This window comes from Podarcis vaucheri (genome assembly GCF_965113315.1).
Source record: "Podarcis vaucheri genome assembly, chromosome: 14".
Lineage (NCBI taxonomy): Eukaryota > Metazoa > Chordata > Lepidosauria > Squamata > Lacertidae > Podarcis > Podarcis vaucheri.
Window position 1 is genome coordinate 9,216,234 of NC_138752.1, and position 15,578 is coordinate 9,231,811.

General features: G+C 48.3%; 1 protein-coding gene across 2 annotated transcripts in view; it reads left to right on the forward strand.

The window, feature by feature from the left end:
• CD276 (CD276 molecule) overlaps positions 1-15,578 on the forward strand; it is a 48,448-nt gene that overhangs the window by 17,825 nt on the left and 15,045 nt on the right. For both annotated transcript variants that reach the window (XM_082198801.1, XM_082198800.1), the window contains exons 2-4: positions 2,439-2,563; positions 8,615-8,965; positions 10,650-10,946. In XM_082198801.1, the coding sequence (XP_082054927.1) occupies positions 2,515-2,563; positions 8,615-8,965; positions 10,650-10,946 (697 nt within the window). In that variant the 5' untranslated portion in view covers positions 2,439-2,514. The remainder of the gene's footprint in view (positions 1-2,438; positions 2,564-8,614; positions 8,966-10,649; positions 10,947-15,578) is intronic.

Sequence of the window (15,578 nt, forward strand, 5' to 3'; positions counted from 1 at the left end):
GCATCCTTTGCGCATTGCACAGAACTGGGGGAACATTCCCAGCTGAGTTTCAGCAAGCGGAAGCCTGGAACACAACTTATTGTGAGACAAATGAATCTCCTCACTGTTTGGATGCTTCCTCCGCAGCCACAATATCCTCTCCGCCCCCCCCCCTTGAAAAAACCTCCACAGCAAATGGGAGGAAGAGCAGCCCAGCTGCAGCTACTTCCTGAGCGGGTAGAGCCTTCCATGCTTTTCTGTCTCCAGAGCCCCCAGGAATAGGATGCCTGCAGCTGTTTTCAAAAAGCATTTGCAGCGACAACTGGGGATGGTGGTACTTCGGGTTAAGAACTTAATTCGTTCTGGAGGGTCATTCTTAACCTGAAAATGTGGATGTATTTCCCCCTAAATTGATTTTAGAACTTTGAATTTATTGTTATTCACACTTTTATACTGTATTTTATGCTGTTTTTTGTTGTATCACAATTAAGTGTTTTAAATTTGTTGTTAGCCGCCCTGAGCCCGGTTTTCTGAACCGGGAAGGGTGGGGTATAAATAAAATTTTATTATTATTATTATTAGTATTATTATTATTAACCCGATGTACCACTTTAGCTAATGGGGCCTCCCGCTGCCGCCGCACGATTTCTGTTCTCATCCTGAAGCAAAGTTCTTAACCCGAGGTACTATTTCTGGGTTAGCAGAGTCTGTAACCTGAAGTGTATGTAACCTGAAGCATTTGTAACCTGAGGTACCACTGTATTAGACCCAAGTTAGTTAACAGAAGAAGACCAAGTTAGTTAACAGTTACTACCCCCCCCAAAAAAAATGATGGAGTTGATTTCTCAAGCATTGTAAACCAGGGGTGCCCAAACTTTTTTCAAAGAGGGCCAGATTTGATGACGTGAACATGTGTGAGGGCCAACCAAAGTTTTACAATTTTACCCAGAAGTTGTTGAGCCCTTTTTAAAGGATTTAACCCCAAAGTTGCTGAACTTTTTCTTACAATTTTACAGAACATATTCTGCCACAGAGGCCTCGTTAGGCCCCCATAACGGGCTTTGGCCATGCCTGTTGTAAACAATTCCATATAACTTAACAACATAATGTAAATACAAGATGTAAGTGGGAACATGGTCTAGAGAATGAATCATTCTTTCCATTTATCTCGGAAATTCAGGAAATAGCACGCATGCTTACAAATTCTGAAACTGAATGAAGAAAACAGGCACACCAAAGAAAGTAGTCTGTTTTCAAAAAGTAGGCTTGGTTATAGTACAGGGGAGGGAAAAATGTATTTTATTTAGATCTAGGGGTCTTAGGAGACCATATCAGAAGGTGGTGGCCTCTCTTTCTGAAGGTTCATTGGCCATCTATCAGGGACTCCTTAGTTGTGATTTCTGCTTTGCAGTGGGTTGGACTAGATGACCCTTGGGGTCTCTTCCTGTCACGGCTAAAATGGCCGCTGTTTCTTTAATGCTTAAAAAAGCTGGGTCAGCATGAGTCAGCAGCCTGCACCGGGTTGTATATATAGAGTGAGAAATGTTGGGTTGGTTGGTTGGTGAAAGCTGGTAGTGGTGATGTGTGTATAGTTGGTCAGTCGCTTTTGCAGAAAGACTTCTAAGAATAAAAGCAGAAAGTACTCTGCAAGGATACTCTTCTGGTGGACTCTTTTATGCCGACAAGGGTCCGAGGACCAGGCTGAGGTGACAAAGGGAGGTCAGAACCCTTTTGCTTTTTACAAACAGCGACACTCCCAACTCTGCAGTTCTATGATTCTATCACTGGTATACGCCGTAAACCATTTAAAAGCCTATTTTGGCATCAAGCAGGATAGAAATTTCATTAGTAACAACAACGTGTGCCTTACTGGCCTTTTGGCAATCTCCGACACAGCCAACGGGTCTTGCAGAGATAGACGTTGTTTTGTTTCAGAGTCCTTGTTTTGTATAGTGATGCTGACTTGGCGACAACAGTGGGGCTGGAGATGCTGCAAGACCACATCTTCCACCACCCCTGACCATTGGCCCTGCTGGCTGTAGCTGATGTGAGTTAGATCCTGACAGTATCTGGAGGCCCACCGGCTTCCCAGCCCTGCTTTACAGAGAGAAGCTCCCTGCCCCAAAGAGATTCCAATCTAAAATCTGAAAGGGTCATTGGGACCGCAGAGGGATAAGCAGAGGCAGGATGTGTGATCATTTCAGGAGTGGTGAAGCTGTGACCCTCCATATGTTGTTGGACAACAACTCCTCTCATCCCTGACCATTGGACCTGCAGGCTGGGATCCTGGGGAGTTGGAGTCCAGTTTCATCACAGAGCGACAGGTTCCTCAGGTGTGCTTTGCCCCATCTTCTCTAGAAGTCCATGAGGGTTATCAAAAGGAGCCGACTAATCCAGAGATGGAATCATCTTTTGAGCAGTTCATGGCTGATTTTTTTTGGTCCTTTTTCCCCTCCTAGGAAGGTGTGAAGATTTGCTCTCCCTAAAATTGCATCCCAGCGCTCCGTCCCTAAGGGAGCAAACATTGCAAGAAAGATGTGCTTCCAGTTGTGGATCGCTGGTCTTCTGCTGTCAGCACTGGCTGGTAAGGAGTGGGGAAAATTGTGGTTTGTGCCTCTGCAAGATTCTGTCCTGGATTCGGGGGCTTCTGATTTTCAGGAGTGAGACCCAGACCTTTACACCTATTTCAAAATATTTCCAGGATTTTGCAGGCTGGAAGAGAGGGGAAATTGAGGTTTCCTGACCATGCCCTGCTCTCTTTAGTCTTAGGTTTGTCCGCTGGTTCACAGGTGGCCAGGAATGAGAGAGTCTCCCATCCGAGACCCTGGACAATGGCTGCCTGTCAGAGTAAACAATATAGTGGTGCCTTGGTTCTCAAATGCCGAAAACCTGGAAGTAAGTGTTCCAGTTTTCGAACGTTTTTCAGAAACCAAACTTCCGATGTGGCCGATGGCTATTGTTTCCAGGGCGCCTGCACCAATCGCCTTGGTTTTCAGACATTTCGGAAGTCAAGCAGACTTCCAGAACAGATTAAGTTTGGCACTTTTTTTTTTTGGCATTTATTTTGCGTTTTTGTTTTTGAGGCTTTTTCGATTAATTTGTTTTTGTGACTGTGCGGAACTCACTTCAGCTACTGACTGATTGATTGTGTGACTGCGGAAATGGATAAAAAAAACCCATCCAAACAATAACCATCATCAGGTCAGGTAAGAAAAAAATTAAATTTTTGTTTTTATCATCTACAATACTCTCTTATTTATTTTATAGTGCAGTACATTGATTATTGCTTTCATTTTATGGATCAATGGTCTCATTAGTCTTTATGTTAAATTGCTGTTTTAGGGGTTGTTTTTAAAAGTCTGGAACGGATTAATCCATTTAGCATTACTTTCTGTGGGAAAGCGTGCCTTGGTTTTGGAACGCTTTGGTTTTGGAACAGACTTCTGGAACGGATTACGTTTGAGAACCGAGGTACCACTGTACTGGGTTAGGTGGCTCATGAGCCTGATTCAGTGCAAAATAGCTTCATACATTAACTCAGGGCTGAGGAACTCCAGGCAAAGGTACTAAGTGTGGTTTGCAGCCTTCTGCACGCACAGGAGATGCTCTACCCCAGGGGTCAGCAAACTTAACGCACCTTGGGCCTGTGTCTCCAGCGCCGATTGCGCGACGGGCCGGTGGGCGGGGGAGCGCATGCCCATACGTGTGTGCATATGCTATTTCCGGCGCACTTCCGGGTTGGAGGAGCACTGGAAATAGCTTGTGCGCATGTGCATGGGCCTCCTCTGACCCAGATTTGTACTGGAAATAATGCTTGTGCATGCGCAAATAATGCTTGCGCATGTGCACAAGCTATATCCGGTGCTCCTCCAACCCGGAAGTGGGCAGCTGCGCAGCGCATCGCCGGTAAGAGTGGGCGGTGGCAGTGGGTGGCGGGGGTCACCGCAGGCTGGATAAACGAGTCCCTTGGGCCTTATCCGGCCCGCGGGCCTTAGTTTGGGGACCCCTGCTTTAACCACTCAGCAACAGCCATCCCTCACTCTCCTTCCTTTCCAGGTTGGAAAGGAATACTACACAGGGTTTTGCATGTAGCTGAATAGACAGCTCAAAAAACCAAAGGGGGAGCCCTCCTCTCTGGAGTTTATGCTGCCTTGGGAGACATCTGGAGGTGGAGATTTAGGCAGAAGCAGGAGTGGCCGAGAGCTAGACTTGGCAACGTCCCCTGCATGCTCTCTGCTTCTATGCTGGTTTTGACCTTTAAAGCCCTTCACGGCCTCGGACCCTCGGACCTACAGGACCGCCTCTCCCGGTATGCCCCACGGAGGACCTTAAGGTCCATATATAGCAACACCCTAGAGGTCCCAGGCCTTAAGGAAGTCAGATTAGCCTCAACCAGAGCCAGGGCCTTTTCAACACTGGCTCCAGTCTGGTCGAACGCTCTGCCTCATGAGACCAGGGCCCTGCAGGATCTGATTTCTTTCCGCAGGGAAGACAGAGTTGTTCCGCCTGGCCTTTGGCTTGGAGCCAATTTGATCCCCTCCCCCACTTTCTCCTCCTGTGAAGAGGCTGCATCTTAATGTTTTAATGTTGTATTTTAATCTTGTTTTCTAAGTTGTATTTTAATCAACTTGTTTTTATTATTGGTTGTTAGCCGCCCTGAGCCCGGTCTTGGCTGGGGAGGGCGGGGTATAAATAAATTATTATTATTATTATTATTATTATTATTATTATTATTATAAATCTGGCTTCGCTTCAAGTCTCCGAGTCTCCCTTCTGACCTGCTGATGATCCAGCCCTGACGCTCAGGGGTAGATCATCTGCTTTGCATGCAGAAAGCCCCCAAGTCCGATCCCTGGAGATCTCCAGGTAGGGCTGGGCGCGACGGCCTTCCCAAACCCTGGAGAGATACTGCCAGTCCGTGCAGGCAGCACTGAACCAGGTGGACCAATGGTCTGAGTCAGCAGAAGGCAGCTTCTGATATTCAGTTAGCTGTATGACTGGGTTTTTATGTAAATTTGGGATCTGTCCGGGATACACACACACGGGAGTAGCCGTACTCTGCCATGAGGTTCAGTCCTCAGATAGAGAACTGTTCCCCATCATTTTCTTTCATGATGCTCAGCGTCTTGATAGACAATGCGCTGCTCAGTTTCCTTTTGCAGCGACTGGATTCATAAAATCGGAGCAAGGGTGACATCTAGTGTGCGAATGGAGGAACTTCCAGTCTCCCTCTCTTCCCGCTACATAATAAGGCGACTGGGGGAAGTCAAACTCGGAATTGCTTAGAAACAGTAACAAGCCTGTTTAGTAATAAGCACTATGGTTAGTCAGACGCCTGTGCTTCCTTCCTCGCAGTCCTGCTCACCAGGCAACCTGAAAGGGTTCCCTGTAATTTTAGATTAATCAATCACGGTTTCTTACAGAAATATTTCTGTATTTGGATGTATTTACATAGGCAGTTAAGGGATGCGGGTGGGGCTGTGCGTTAAACCACAGAGCCTAGGACTTGCCGATCAGAAGGTCAGCTGTTTTAAATTCCCGTGACAGGGTGAGTTCCCGTTGCTCAGTCCCTGCTCCTGCCAACCTAGCACTTCAAAAGCATGTCAAAGTGCAAGTAGATAAATAGGTATCGCTCCGGCGGGAAGGTAAGTGGCGTTTCCATGCTCTGGTTTGCCAGAAGTGGCTTAGTCATGCTGGCCACATGACCTGGAAGCTGTATGCCGGCTCCCTTGGCCAATAAAGCGAGATGAGCACCGCAACCCCAGAGTTGGTCACGACTAGACCTAACGGTCAGGGGTCCCTTTACCTTTACATAGGCAGTTGCTTCTGAACTTACCAGTTTTGCTGGAGAACATGCCTCTGCTTTGGGTCATGCAGTGCATGATTAAACTATGGAATTAATTATCACAAGGTGCATTTCTCTTTCCAATGCAGCAATATCGGTCTTTTGGCCCTAGTAAGGGCACAGAGAATCCATTTACGTTGTCCAGTTGTCAAATCCCATATAGAGGGTATATAGTTCAAAATAAGAATATCCTCTGAAAATGTTAGCTTTTTTGCACAGTCATATTTATATAATCCACTATGTTCTCCCAAGACTTAGTAAGTGCAGGATAGTGTAAAAACCTGTTTTAAAGAAGCATTATCCTTATTACATCTCCAATAAAATGCTGTTCTAGACAGTCCTGTTCTAGACAAATGTAGCGGAGTCCAATAAATTCTAAAAATTGTTTTTTGATATATAAGTTGTAATTTAAGATCCATTGACACCTTTACTATAGAAATTAAAACCATCACCCATTGTCTAGTCAATCCTGGTTGACAGGTAAAGTATACATCCTTTGCTCTACCCACTTTTGCCTCCGGCCCTGCCCACTCCCGGCATGTGGCCCCTAAAAGGTTGCCCAGAAAGAAATGCATCCTTTGTCCTGAAAAAGGTTCCTAGCCTCTGCTGCAGTGCTTTTACTCCGATGGCACGATTAGATGAATTCCCAGAGGATAGGTCCGTTGGTTAGAACATGGTCTGATAACGCCAAGATTGCAGGTTCGATCCCCATACGGGACAGCTGCATGTTCCTACATTGCAGGGGGTTGGACTGGATGACCCTCAGGGTCTCTCTTTCAAGTCTGCAATTCTAGGATTCTAGGTCAGTGTATGGCTTTTAACCGCGATGGCTGAATAGAGACTCCGTGTTCAAAGCCAGTGTACCCAGTGGCGTAGCGTGGGGGGTGCAGGGGGGGCCGGCCGCACCGGGCGCAACATCTGGGGGTTAGGGTTAGGGGGCGCAAATCCACAGGTTAGGGGGTGCAAATCCACGGGTTAGGGGGCGCAAATTACTTGCCTTGCCCCGGGTGCTGACAACCCACGCTACGCCACTGAGTGTACCACTAAACACCAGTTTCTCTGTGTGAGTGTGCATAGAGGACAGGGTGGGATTCCTAGAGGACTCTGTTTGCCCCCTGTGGGAAATGGGATGGTGCACCCAGCATATCTCTTCCTTAGTTTTTGTCTGACACTGTCCTTTATTCAGGCTTCCTCTCCATCTGGTACAGAAAAGAGAGGGCAGATACATCCTGCAAAAGAAACCTCGAGCCTTTCCTTGTTGCTGTCACCCGTACTTGATTGATGGAAGGTGGCTGTGGGCTTTGCACCTGCAATTAATGCTATTGTCTAGTCCCCGTGCTGATTCGTTAAAAAAAAAAAAATCAGGAAAAAGTTGCAACACCTCCTGCTGGACAGCAGGGGGCAGCAGTGCTCCGCCATGGCTCCTGGCTCCTTTTGGTCCCAGTGCTGTGTTCTGGAGCTGAAAGGGTCATACTGTTTGCTCATTATCAATGCAAGCAGGTTTGGGAAGCCCAGATGATAAGACCCCCCTCTTGGGCTTACTGGTGTGGTCCAAAGGAATGCAGAGCAATGCATCTGGCACCACCATCTAACTGTTTTAGAGACTCCACTATGGATTTGTGTAGATCTTAATCCTTACCCTTTTCTTCTCCTGAATATATCTCACAAAGCAGCGGAGGTTTAGGACCAGAATTTTCCTTCTCCTAGATGGACTACCTTTCCAGGTTCATGAGCCTCACCAGCCCCTCACTTGCCCCCACAGCATGTGCAGAAACTGCCTTCTTGACCGTTGGACTCGCTATTGATCTTGTCCGCTTAATCCACTAGAGCAGGCACCCCCAAACTTAGCCCTCCAGATGTTTTTGGGACTACAATTCCCATCATCCCCGACCACTGGTACTGTTAGCTACGGATGATGGGAGTTGTAGTCCCAAAACATCTGCAGGGATGAGTTTGAGTATGTCCGTACTAGAGCCTGTCTTCGCATTCAGAAGAAGTCCCTATCTCACCAAGGGCTGGAGACCCATTGGCCGCCCTTCGCTGATTTTGCCATCCAGTCGAAGCCGTTTCCTGGCTGTGGCCGCTGTCGCATGCTGACAGCTTCTGGAAGCCACAGGCAAGAGCTGAGTGCAGGGTGGGGGAGCAAAGGTGGACAAACCACCCAGAAGGAGCACGATTGGGCTCCTTTGCTCTCCTTTGCCCCTCACCCTGCCAAGTGAGGATAATAATAATAATAATAATAATAATAATAATAATAATAATTTATTTATACCCCCCATCTGGGTGGCTCCCAACAGAATATTTAAAACACAGTAAAACATCAAACCTTAAAAACTTCCCTAAACAGGGCTGCATTCAAATGTCTTTTAAAAGTAGGATAGTTGTTTATTTCCTTGACATCTGATGGGAGGGCGTTCCACAGGGCGGGTGCCACTACCGAGAAGGCCCTCTGCCTGGTTCCCCGTAACGTCACTTCTTGCAGGGAGGGAACTGCCAGAAGGCCCTCAGCGCTGGGCCTCAGTGTCCAGGCTGAATGATGGGGGTAGAGACGCTTCTTCAGGTCCAACTCTGGCTTGCGGAGTGAGTGCAAGCTGTGGTTGGCATCCAACAGCATACTGTGGTTTGCGCAAACCAGGAGATAGCCAATGCAGGCAATTCAGCCAAGAGAGGAGGCCGTGAGCGAGAGCACGAGGCTTGTTCTAGGGCTTTGTTTTTTGTGTGACCTTCCCTTTTGCTGCCGAATTCTCACTGCTGTGTGTCTTCTCTCCCCGCTTGCCTCCTCACAACCAGGAGCTGTCGAAATCGTGGTCCCCGACGATCCCGTGGTCACCCTCTTTGGCCGCGACGCGACTTTGTGCTGCTCCTTCTCCCCGGACGCCAACTTCAGCCTGGATGAGCTCAGCCTCATCTGGCAGCTGACGGACACTAAGCGGCTGGTGCATAGCTTTGCGGGAGGCCAGGACCAACTGGCCAACCAAGGGAGGAGCTACGCCAACCGCACGGCTCTCTTCTATGACCAGCTGCCCAGGGGCAACGTCTCTCTGCTGCTGCGCCGCGTCCGGATTGCGGACGAGGGAAGCTTCACGTGCTTCGTCAAAGTCCAGGGCTACAGCAGCGCGGCCGTCACGCTGCAGGTGGCAGGTGAGAGGGAGGGCAGCAGGGCTCCCCAGGGGCCATCGGCCACCCTCCCTCAGAGAGTCCCTAGGCCAGCGGTTCTCAAGTCCTCCCCCCCCCCCGGGACACCCTTTCAGAATAAAAAATTGCTCATGACGCAACAACATTTCTGTCGATAAGAAATGCGTTGTAAAACACGCAGAAACAGCCCCTAGCAGCGCTCGATTTGTAACACAGAACACAACTACTTTATAATATGATCACGGGACATGTAGAAAGCATAAAACCATACAGCTACATATTTTGCAAATAAAAAATAATATCATTTTGATACTATACTGTACTATGCCCAGTATACCTGAAGGAGCGTCTCCACCCCCATCGTTCTGCCCGGACACTGAGGACCTCCCACGAGGGCCTTCTGGCAGTTTCCTCACTGCGAGAAGTGAGGTTACAGAGAACCAGGCAGAGGGCCTTCTTGGTGGTGGCGCCCGCCCTGTGGAACACCCTCCCATCAGATGTCAAGGAAATAAGCAACTATCTGACTTTTAGAAGACAACCCTGTTTAGGGAAGTTTTTAATATTTGATGTCTTATCATGTTTTCAATATTCTGTTGGAAGCTGCCCTGAGTGTCTTGGGAAACCAAGCCAGATGGGCAGGGTATAAATAAAAAAATATTACTATGATTATTATGCTATACCACACTGAAATGTTTAAATGTTGATTGTCCTGGACTGGGCAGAGGAGGAATGGTGGAGACTGCCTCCCCTTCCTGACCCTTCCAGGGAGCAGGAAGAGGAAGACAGTATAAATTGACAACAGAGGTTTGAGGGAGGTCGCAGCTCAGAGGCAGATGAGGGGAAAAGCTGGGAAATCATGGGAGAGTCAGAGCAACACCCAGCTGACATGTTGTCATTAGAAAGCACCCCAGACCCTCCATCTCCCAGAACCTGGCAAGCCTTAAAAGTAGGAGAGCAAAGAGCTCAAAGGCAGAGGGCACATAGCAACACCCGTAGAAGTGGTGAATGAGGAAGTGGGAGAGACAGGGGTGGAAATTCACTCGGGACAACGCCATTATCCAAGAGGCTGGGTTCTAGAGCCTCTCTTTGTAAAGTTTGAAATAAAAAAGGACGGTAAGAAACTTTCCCTTGTCTTTATACTTTCCTGGGCAACCAGCTGGGAACCACTGACAGCATCCTGACAGGTACATCACGCACTTTCAGAACCATTGCTAAAGGCTGAGTCCTGGTCCACCTCCCTCATCTTGCATTTAGTCCCTTACATTTCTTCATCAATTTGCAATTCTTTAAACAGAAAAAAGATCACAAAGATTCCTTAGCATTCCAGGGAAAACTTCTTTGCTAATGTATGCATGTTTTTGCAAGCAATATAATGCATTTTGAATACAGTGGTACCTCGGGATGCGAACGGGATCTGTCCCGGAGCCCCGTTCACATCCTGAATAGAATGTAAGACGTGTGTGCATGGGTCGCATTTTGCCGCTTCTGCGCATGTGCGTGACGTCATTTTGAGCGTCTGCGCATGGTGAGTGGAGCGCAACCCGAAAGCGCTCAACCTAAAGCACATTCAACCCGAGGTATGACTGTAATGTGAGGGTTTTTTTAATGTTACATTTGTTGATATATGATAAGGGATGTACTTATTAAATTTGCGGGCTGAACAGCATTCCACCTGCTCCTCATCTTCCAGCTTTCTACTCCAAGCCCAACTTGAACCTGGAGCCCAACAAGAACCTGAAGCCGGGAGACCTGGTCACAGTGATATGCCACACCTTTTCCGGCTACCCTGAGGCGACGGTGCTGTGGCAAGATGGCCGTGGCAACAACATAACGGAGAACATCACCACCTCCCAGGTGGCCAACGAGGAGGGCCTCTTCGACGTGCGGAGCATCCTGCGGGTGGTGCTGGAGCCCTACAGCACCTACAGCTGCTTAGTGAGGAACCCTTTGCTGCGGCAGGAGACCCACGCCTCTGTCACCATCACAGGTCAGCTGGGTGGGAGCAGGGAGGGGAGGGTGGCTGGGGGCTGGCATGTTGCTGGGGGGCTCTGTGTGAGAAAGGTCTGGCTGCTGCTCAGGAAAACCAGAGAGTCAAGGCCAGGTGGGGAAAGGGAAGCAAAGAACCTAGAATTCTAGAATTGGAAGGTCTGCCTTTTGCCAGGCCTCTGCAATGCAGGAATCGCAGCTCAGGAATCCCTATATATAAAATTAAATTTTCTGTTTTACAATTCAAAATACTCATTTTACATTCTTAAGATAGCCATGACTTCCCTTCTTCTCTTTCCATGGTTCATTTTACATATCATAGACCCTGCATATTTTACAGAAACTATACCATTCAGTATTCCATTATTACATCCATCAAAACTTATTTACACTGTTGAATTTATCTTAATGCTGCCAGTGTTTTCAGCTGTACACAATTATTTCCCATATATTCAATAAACATTTTCCGATCTTCTTCAATTCACTTTCAATATAATATTATTATTTTTACATTTTGACTTCCCATCCTTAGATCTGTGATGTTCCTGTTGTTTTCCTTTATCTGCTGCCACAGCTGCCATTTATTGTATTATAAGTTTTGTCACAGGCATTTATTTGTTCTCCTTCCTATTATTCAAATCCTTCTTGTGATTACATTTGAGTATAGCTTTTTCTCACATAGTCAGAAAAGAACCTCCAGCAAAGTTCTCATCTTTTTGATCTCTTATTTTTGCCGGCAGGTTTGCCATCCCTGCAGAGTCTATTATCGCTTTAAAACCCACTCTTCTTTCGCTGGGACTTCTTTAGAAACCTCCAATGAATTAGCTTCAAAACCTTCAATGAAGGACAGCTTACCAGCTTCCGAGGTGGTCGGTTCCACTGTTGGACAGCTCTTATTGTCAGAAACTTCTTCCTAATGTTTGGTTGGCTAGTGGCCCATCTAGTCTTGCGCCATGTTTGGATAGCCAGGTGTAGAGAAACTAGACAAATCTGCAAACATAAAGTTTATAGCAATTGCTCTGCATAGTTCTGTCTCTGCCCCTATCCACCGCCTGCTTGTGGCTGTCAGGAGTTCAGCCTACACTCAAGTAGGACCCTGGCAGAGACACATGCCCGACTGGCATGTTCTCTCCCTCCTGGCCAATCATTCAGGAGCTTCAAAAGCTTTCTTCAGCCCGAACATCACAGCAACCGATGCCAACCAACACCAGCACATTTAGGGATCCACAGTCTTTGCAACTTGCATAACAGACCTCAGCAACTCAGCATTTTGGCTAATCTACTTTATTTACATATAAACACACACAGAGCACTGCAACATGGCTCCCTCTCTCTCTAGCATCAGACAGCAAAGAGAAAAAGAACAAAGGACAATAGTCCCACTTCACGGAACACAGTAACACAAACATCCTGTCTCCGTCACTTCCCACTTTGTGGAGTCAAAACATATACCGTCATGTGATAGACAAAAATCCCATGACTGCAATCGTGGACCAGGAATTCTAACAGTGGCCCCTGGAAAGTTACCTAGAAGAGAGTGTGGCCCCTGGACTGAAAAGGTTTCCCCACCCCAACTTTCACCCTGCCTTTGATTTGAAAGCTGAAGAGGTGGCCTCTCTCCCTGACTTCCTTGCACCCGGGCACAGGAGGGATTTTTTTTTTTTTGGAGGGGTCTTTTGTGTTCCCTCCCATGATCCAAGACAGAATTTCTGAACAGGTCCCTGCCCTGTTGCCTGACCCAAGCCCTCGTTGATCTGCATTATTTGGGCTGCGGTTAACTCGGTGCTCAAAATATCCTGGCTGGCTGTCGGCAGGCACTCGGGAGCGGATGTTTGATGGCTCTTGCAGGGCTCTGGGATGCTGCTGCTGCTGCCTGGAGACAAGCTCCAGGAATACGAGCACGGGAGAGGGAGATGCTGAAACAACTCATAAATAACGGCAGCAGGGACACTTTATTAAGCGCTGTTTATTGTACAGGACGCTCCTTCGGCAGGGCTGCTTCTCTGGCCCTTAATGTCTTGATTCTGTGTAAGAGTTTTCGGTGCTGTTTATTCCAGCCAGCCTTAGTGGGGAAGGAGGCTCCTAGAACTTTTGCAGTGAAAGGGATGGTTTGAGGGTGGGAGAAAGTGGAGAGGAGAAAGGGCTGAGCGCAGGGTATCTTGTAGTTCTGGACCAAACACTCATCCGGGTGCATATGGAAGGAGTGGGGTTAACTGTTGTTCGACTTTCCATTCTTCTCATCCCTGACCCTTGGCTTTGCTGGCTGGGGCTGACGGAAGTTGGAATCCGTCTGTAGACCTGGGTGATATGCTAGTAAATTGTCTGAAACTGGTATGGTGTTCATGTCATGATACCAGTTTTAGACATTTTGAGCTGGTAGTGCATTGTGGTGGCCGGGGAGCCGTGATGTATTCCCAGCTCAAATTGCCTGCAGACGGCAAAGGCGCAGGCAGGCAGAGGTGTGAGCCGGGGGGAGGGCCTTGTGTGATGGCCTGGGAATCTGATTCAGAGGCTGAACCGGAGGAATCCCAGCCTGCACAGGAGTCCCCGCCTCCAGGGCCGGCTGAACTGGGGCAGGGCCTTGATTCTGAAGCGCCTGCACCTGTGCCGGATCCTCAGGAGCAGGCACCAGGTGAATCCACTCTGGCTCCGGAGGTGGTTGAGGACACAGTGCCTACAGGTGCGCCTCTCCCAGCCCTGTCAGGGGAAGGTGAGTCTCCCCCTGGGCCCAGTAACCCTTCAGCCTCTCCTGAGCTGCAGAGGCTCAGGGCAGAGAGGCGGAGGGAACTGGTTTCTCCCAGGAGGAGTGCTCGCCTTAAGGCCAGGAGAGGTGGGTCTCCTGCGGGCTGGGACCGCCCCTGGCCTCAGAGAAGATAAAGGCCACTCAGCCCGGTCCCAGGTTGCGAGAGCAACGTCGTTGAAGAGCTGTTTCGGCCAGCACCCAGTCCTGTTCCTCCAGAGTTCCTGTCCTTGCCCGGCTCCTCGCTTTGGACCCCGCTTTGCCCGTGGAGGACTGTCTGCTGACCCTCGACTCAGGTCCTGGACCTCGCCCCACAGTAACCTCCCCCCGGGACCAGCACAGTTTGCTCAGTAGGGCTTGGTGTTGTATCTTGGCTGCTTCTTCCTCCCCTAGGTTGGGGTGGAAGAAGCAGCCGAGATACATCACAGACATCACAACCTATTAGCATATCTCGGTATTTCGCTGCTGATATATCAATGCTGAAAACCAGATATCGCCCAGTCCTAACCATCTGGAGGACCACGGATTTCTCACCACTGGTGGACAAGAAACTAATGTGCATGAACACTGCTTGTTTCCATTAGTGCAGCCAGAACACTGGGCCTGAGGCAGCTGTCTCACTTTGTCTAATGACAGAGCTGGCCCTGCTTTGAGAGCTGGTGGGAGGGAGCAAAGTTTCAGAAACTGAGCATGACCACTGAGAAGGCCCTCTACTTAACCCTTGTCCCAACCCTGTTTTTGTGGTTCTGCCAACCTCTGAATTGCTTCAAGGATGCTGATAAACCACCACCACTTCCCACCAGACTATTTCTTATCAGTCTTGGTTTTATATATATAAAAGATTTCTTGGTTTACAAATTATCAGTCTTGTTTTGACTACAGCCCTGTTGGCACTCACTGCTGGCAATTGCTGTTAGAAGGACTGATGGCCAGTGTTATGTACTGAAGTTCTCACCCTGGGCCAGCAGGGGGAGACTGTAGATAGTTATGCAAATGAAGGATCGAAAAGTGACGTTCAGTGATTGGATAGTTTTAGAAAATGGCAACAGTTACAATTGTTCTGGAGCTCTATATAAGCAGGCTGACTGAGCCCCTCAGTTTAGTTCTGTTCTGACATCTGAATAAAGAAGAGCTGTTTGAAGAATCGCTGTGTCGTCTGCTATGTTCGCCCACAACTTAACAGCCAGGACTTTGAATTGTGCATCATCATCATCATCATCAATTGAATTTGCTAGTGGCTTTATCTGGCTCAGGGCAACCCAAAGTGACTACCAACCAACCAAGACAACCCCCCCCAACCGCCACATAAATACATTAAAACCAAGATGAGAATGAAATACTTTAAGCAGACCCTGTCCACTTCAAAAAGCCCACAGATAGTTAAAGGTGGAAGCCTGGTTATAAAGGTAAGTTTTTGCCTGGTGCCTCTATATATACAGTGGTACCTCGGGTTAAGAACTTAATTTGTTCTGGAGGTCCGTTCTTAACCTGAAACTGTTCTTAACCTGAGTTACCACTTTAGCTAATGGGGCCTCGAGGTATTATTTCTGGCTTAGCGGAGTCTGTAACCTGAAGAGTCTGTAACCCGAGGTACCACTATATAATGACGGTGCCAGGTGAGCCTTCCTGGGGAGAGCATTCCACAGACGGGGAGCCACTGCAGAAAAGGCCCCGTTCTCATGTTGCCACCCTCTGGACCTCTCAAGGAGGAGGCAAATGAAGACGATCCTCAGATGATGATCGTAGGGTCCTAGTCGGTTCGTATGGGGAGAGGTGGTCCTTGAGGTATCGTGATCCTGAAATGGATTAGAAGCCAGCAAAGCTGTTGCATGTTGTTGGCTGCATGGAATTATCCCAGGAGCCCAGAACTTCCAAAAGAGAGGCTTTCCCCTC